This window comes from Zingiber officinale, chromosome 8B (assembly GCF_018446385.1).
Source record: "Zingiber officinale cultivar Zhangliang chromosome 8B, Zo_v1.1, whole genome shotgun sequence".
NCBI classification, from domain to species: Eukaryota; Viridiplantae; Streptophyta; class Magnoliopsida; order Zingiberales; family Zingiberaceae; genus Zingiber; species Zingiber officinale.
This window is the reverse complement of record NC_056001.1, coordinates 97,942,173-97,948,476: the sequence shown is the minus strand read 5'-3', so window position 1 is coordinate 97,948,476 and position 6,304 is coordinate 97,942,173. Positions and strand designations below refer to the sequence as shown.

General features: G+C 38.5%; 1 protein-coding gene across 1 annotated transcript; it reads right to left on the bottom strand.

The window, feature by feature from the left end:
• Positions 1-704: 704 nt before the first annotated feature.
• On the bottom strand, positions 705-2,265 carry LOC122014064 (glucose-6-phosphate/phosphate translocator 1, chloroplastic-like). Its single transcript, XM_042570254.1, has 5 exons — positions 1,762-2,265; positions 1,462-1,687; positions 1,167-1,389; positions 868-1,081; positions 705-777 (listed from the first exon to the last, which is right to left on the bottom strand). Exons 1-5 carry the CDS (start codon positions 2,263-2,265, stop codon positions 766-768), a joined length of 1,179 nt encoding a protein of 392 aa, XP_042426188.1. The 3' UTR covers positions 705-765.
• Positions 2,266-6,304: the final 4,039 nt, after the last annotated feature.

Sequence of the window (6,304 nt, the reverse complement as noted above, 5' to 3'; positions counted from 1 at the left end):
ATTTATCCTGGTAGCCAGTAGAAAAATTATGTGAGGTCAGATCATCACTCTCTGGGCTAGTCAATGAAACTGACTGGATTTATCATAAATATAGTGCACATAAGGTGAGCATCATAAGATAAATAGGGTAAGAAAATCTTATATATAGAGAGAAGAGATGTCAACTCCCCTAGCGTGACTCCGTTTGCGACTCACTGTGCAACGATCCACAATAAATTTTTCGAGGCTCATCTCAATTCAATTTTTATTTTTTAAAATTTTTTGATTAGGGCGCCTGGATTTGATCATGTCGCCCTGACTCTATTTTTTTATTTTTAAAAATCAAAAAATTCTTAAAACATCATAAATATATATATTTTACCCCGTGAGCATATAAAAATTTTTATATTGAACACTATAACCTAAGAGGAAAGTATGAATTCTAGAAGAAAAATCTTATTAGTTTAAATTTATTATAACATAATCCCTAAATCTTAAATATATATATAATATATTCCATAAACACTTAAAATTTTTAATTTTAAATGCTATAATCGAAAAGTAAGACGGACCCATCAGAACGGTGAAAGAAATGGTGGAAAAAAAATCAATCATTAATTAAAGTTCTGAAGAATAACATATCGACACAATGGATAAGAAATAAAAACGACTATGAACTATTAATTTCCTCCTATATATCAACGGCAAAAAGGATGCTGCTGCGACCATGATTCATCTCCCATCCATGGCGCTGGAAACGCACACTCTAATCACCTCCGATCCTCTTCACAGCTTCGCCTGCAACACCATAGGCGAGATAAGATTATATGAATTAATCACTATCAGACAAAGTTCGCTAGCTCATTCAAGAAGAAGCGCGCATGTTACCTGAGAATAAAGAAAGGTTCCGAGTATGGCAACGGCCGCGCCGAGGGCATTGACGGGCTGGATGGGCGTGCGGAAGATGATGATGGAGGAGACGATAACAGATATCCGTTTCATGGTGTTTCCCACGCTAAATGTCAAGGGAGAGATTTCATCCAACGACATGTAGGAAACCTGGTTGTACAAATGATAGAACACACTCTGTGCTACCACCCACCTGTTCCAGAAAAGTTGTTGCATGCAAAAGAGTGAAACCAATTCGAAGAACAAAATTAATTTGAACACAGGACAAACAAGCTTACCAAACAAAATGAGGACCAATCTCTGTGATGGCCTTCTGCCAACCAGCTGCCCAAACCTTGGGACCTTCCACGGCAATTGCAAATGGTGTGAGTATCACCAGGGATAACAGAGAGAGGCAGGCGTAGTAGTTCATCCCGCTGACAGACTTCCCGGTCATTCCTCTCTTTGAGAAGATGTTTCTGAATACAAACGCAAGATTCGATATCATTGCGCCCATGAAACCTGTAATCGATGCGAACGAGCATGAATCAAAGCTATGAGATTGAAAGAACACTCTGTTTGTTAGAGTCATACCGGTGATGTTAAAATTGAGCTCCGTTAGGGCAGACAAGGCGCAGCCACCGATGATCGGCAGAAGCGAGAGATAAACCGACAGAGGGAAAGCTTCTCCAAGGAGAAACCTTGATACAAGAACTGTGAAAGCTGGCTCTCCGCTCTTGATTATGTGCGTGAACGACACGGCTACCTTCGACATGCTCACTGTGGCTGCTACATGCCCGATGGTGTGCGCCACGGCCACCTGTAATCGATTGGGGAAAGGAATCGATAAGGAAGAATCGGTGAATAGGAAAAAAACTCAATTTTTTTGCTTACCGGAATTAGGGATTTCCAGAAGCCCAAGTCGGTCTTGGGCGGTTCGGTAACCCTAGCTGCCCAGAAGGCGAGCATTATGAGGGAGCCGGCGGCGAGGGAGAGCGTGGAGGTCAGCCAAGGGTAGGGGAAGGCGTTGAGGACCTTCTTGTTGTAGATGTTGAACACCACGTTCAGCGCCCACCACGTCGCGAAGTAAAATCCGATCTTGAGCTTCTGCGCCGCCGCCGATCGGCTCTCCTCCTCGCCGCTGAGCGGGACGGCGTCGTTCCTGCTCGCCTCGTGCGCCCTGGTCTCCGAGAAGGGGCCTCGAGTCTTCGAAGAGCACAGACCTCGGTTTGGGATTAGGTAAAGGGGCTTACGAGCGGAAAGGGAACTCCGGACCACCTCGCACAACAAGGGAACTCGAGGACGAACACCAGATCTCGGCATACGAGCCACCGAAGGTCTTAGATGCGCGGCAGCAGCAATGGCCGGGAAAGAAGAAGCCATGGCGGAGCAGAGCATTTTCGCGATCGATCGAGTTGATGACGGAGGGCGAGGCGAAATCCTGCTCGAAAAGATCGAAGCGCTCGCTTTGTAGGAGGGATGCCATGGAAAGTATTTATAGGAAGCCGTTCCAGACCGTTTCAAAAAATTAAAAATTATATTTATTTTTTCATTGTCTTTTAAATATTTTTGACCCAATATAATAATTAATATAAAATTGACGGTGTCAACTATATCATCTTTCAGTTTAATCATCTAAATCTAAGAACAAATTTTAAAAACTTTTATGTAAAAATTTAGAATTTTTTTTTTGCAAAGTATTAATATGTTAAGAAGAAAAAAACTTTAATTCCTAAAAAAATGCAAATATATTTTGATTTAAAAAATTATAAAAATACAAATTTAAAAATAAAAACTATTTGTACAGAGTGTTGCTGGAACATGTACCAAATGTATTGATAAATTTATTTTTTTTTTATGATTTATCTCTCTTCCAGATAATATGGCAAACTCTGAAATGATTTATATTATACAAAGTGTTAAAGCAACTACCTAAAATTATTCTAATTTAATCATATTTATTATTATATATGAAATGTTATTATATGGAAATATTTTTTAATCAATTTAATTAAAATAAAATCGATATTGTTGGAGTAGTTATTGTCCATAATTATTATAATAATTTTGAATTGACTTTACTTAAGTTAAAACCATTTTAATTAAATATAAATAATTTCAATTGGTTCGACGACATTAGAGAAATCATCCTCTGAAAGATTGAGACAGTTTCTAAAAAATATATTTTCATTGTCTTTAAATATTTTTATCAAATATAATATATAAATTGATGGTGTCAGCTATCATATTTCAGTTTAATAATCTAAATTAAAGGATTTTTAAAAAAAAATATCTAAAAATTTAGAATTCAATTGGCAATCTCTATCTTTAAAATTCTGCTCGAATTTGGATTATTTGGATGGAAAATATGTTAAGATGTTATTTTAAAAAAAAAATTGTTGAGAAAAATTTAGTCGTAGGGTCCTTAGTTTGTCAGTCTTATTGATTCACTCCCGGACAAACCATGCAGACTAAATGATTTGCATGAACTAATCTGGGCAACAAATGAGTTTGGTCGAATTGCTAAAGGTTCAGGAGTTATCTTCCCAAGATGTGGGTTAGCGATTAAATATTTATTAATTATAATGAAATAAGAGATCAATTTTTATAGATAATGTCATGAGAATAAAAAATTCCTTCCATCCTTTATTAATTTAAAGATCGACTATAATTTAATTCTATAATTTATCTATTTATATAATTCAAAAATGAACTATGTTAAAACATTGATCAACAAATTAATTTAGTGTTCAATTACTATAAAGATAGTTTATGTTCACTCAATTGTAAAAATATATTAAATAAATAAATAAATTTGGTTCGTTAATATCAATGTTTGTGAAAATTTATGAATAAACTTATATTAATTAACTTATATAAAATTTAATTATTAAAAATAGTATGTGATGGGGTGGAATTCTACAGCTTTCACGTGACCCGTATTTGTTTTTGATCGTACTGAGTTGTTAGTTAAAATTAAGATGAGTTAGACGTGGCCCAAAGGGAATTTGGACTTAGCTCATATGAGAGTCTGGTTTGGTCGAAAGTGATCAGTGCACTCATCCCAAGAAATAGATATCCGGAGATAACGCAATTACTAAAACTTAGATCTCATTATCCATGTCTCTGTCTCAGTCTCAATCTCAGTCATTGACATTTTCTCGATCTCAATCTCAAATTCCGATATTATACATATCTCACCATCAATCGTTGATATCCACTCTGTTTCAATTTTAAATTCCAACATCATCCATGTCTCGATCTCAGTCGTCGACCTCTACTCTATTTCAGTTTCAAATTCCTACTCATCCATGTCTCGGCTTCAGTTACCGACATACGCTTAGTTTTAGTCTCAGATCTCGACATCATCGACGTTTCAACCTCAGTCGTCGGCATCCTCTCTATCTCAATCTCATATTCATCCATGTCTCGTCCTCAGTCGCCGACATCCACTGTGTTCAAGTTTCAGATCCCGACATCATCTATGTCTCGGCCTCAGTCGCTGACATCTGCTTTGTTTCAATCTCATATTCCAGCTCATTCATGTCTTGGGCTCAGTCACCGACATACACTCTATTTTAGTCTCAAATCCCAATATCATCCATGTCTCGATCTCAGTTGCCGACATTCGCTCTGTCTCAATCTCAAATCTCATCATCACCCATGTCTCGACCTAAGTCACTGATATTCTCCTTGTCTCGACCTCAGTCACCTACTTTGTTTATCTTCAAAGTCATTCAACATCGACGTCATTACCTCGTCCGTTCTTGGATCAAGCCCATAGTAAATACTCATTGATGAGGTCATTTTTCCTAGAAGATGGAGAGTAAATCCTTTGGTCCACTTTTTCCTAGTCCTCTCCTAGCCCGCTCCGCAATTGTGGCTAGAATCTGGTCGTAATTGGATATGATCCTTTCCTGTCACATTTCCATCCAGATTGTAGTTTGGATCGGGGCAAGCAACAGGAGGCCGCCCCCGGCTTGGCAGCCGTCAGCTCGGCCAACCGCCCATGGCCGACGGCCTCCGGAGGTAAGTGCAAAGGGGACTCTCTCACACACTCTGGTCAATTACTCTAAGCTCTCATCTTCAATCTTCTCCTTCTTCCGCTAGCTTTCATACCTCAAGAAAACTCTAACTTGAGAGTCAGAGTAGCTTGTCAAGATCTCTTCCCGGTGTCATTCTAAACTTTTATTGAAGTATGTTTCAAGTCCTCATTCTCTTCATCGATGACAGCTGGAGAGCGGGCACATCGGATTATTAGTTGACTAATGATTTGATCATCTATGATATTTAGTATACGGGTGTGAATGAAAAATAATAGTGAATAATTTTATATTGTTTGTATAAATACAATATTAGTAGTTGAGCTCGATTAAAAATTTAAACCATACATGAGTTTGGCTCGAACTCAATAAAATGTTTAATAAACAGACCTAAATAACCATGATACATAAATCAACAAACTTAAACACAATTAAATTTAACTTAACTCGACTTGTTTATACTCTTAGGCTATGTTTGGGTCTTGGGAGCCAAATAATTTTTTTATTATCTATTATAAAAAAAGTTTTCGACCTTTTATCAAAAGGAGTGGTCATATTTTCTTATTTACTAAAAAGAGCACCCTAGTTTCAAAACTACCAAAAATAGTATTATTCCCTTCTTACTCCTTCCACCAACCTCCTAAATCCGCTCTCTCCAGACGTTGTTTTCCAATGCATCTCCTAGTGGGTTTGATATGAGAAATTATCAGACCCAGTGTGGGCCTGATATGGTCCAATATCAGGCCTAGCGTGGGCTTGATATTTTCAATATCAAAACTACCAAAAGTCAGCACCAAAAATAGTATTATTCTCTTCCTACCCCTCCTGCCAACCTCCTAAAGCCCCTCTCTCGATGCACTATTTTCCAATGCATCCCCTGGTGGGCCTGATATGAGAAAATATTGTTGGAGCAATCTCAATGGTCCGTGCGGCCATGTATTTTGGTGTTTGGGCAAAGGGTTTAAGTTAGGATTACCCTCATTATTTGATATGTGTATGTGAGTGTGCATGTTTGTAAGATACACATACGACTTAGCTTGATGGCTTCGGGATCGATGAAGGATGGAGCATCCGAGGGACCGTGGACAAGGCGGCAAGGACAAGAGCCGAGGGAAGCGCACTTCGACGCATACATGAAAGATGGCATTGGGATGAGTCGCGGGCTTGGATGCATCCGAGAGACGAGAGTCGTCAAAGGAAGTAAGCTTGAAGGTAAGAGGTGTCACGCCCCGGAGGAGTCCCTGTCCGAAGAAATTTCGGCAGCATCTCCCCTGTACGGCGGACAATCTGAAACTTTCTACATATCCACATACCTCAGCCACAGGCGGCTGGAATAATAGCAGAAATAAAATACAATACACAGACATTCCACGCAGTTTATATAACAAGTAAAC

What these genes read in the sequence shown, in the direction of transcription:
- LOC122014064 (XM_042570254.1), bottom strand. Translation starts at nt 2,265, where the DNA reads ATGCTCTGCTCCGCCATGGCTTCTTCTTTCCCGGCCATTGCTGCTGCC. An exon ending in GCTCAATTTTAACATCACCG is followed by an intron (nt 1,390 to 1,461) that starts GTATGACTCTAA and finishes CATCGATTACAG; the next exon opens with GTTTCATGGGCGCAATGATA. An exon ending in ATTGGTCCTCATTTTGTTTG is followed by an intron (nt 1,082 to 1,166) that starts GTAAGCTTGTTT and finishes TTTCTGGAACAG; the next exon opens with GTGGGTGGTAGCACAGAGTG.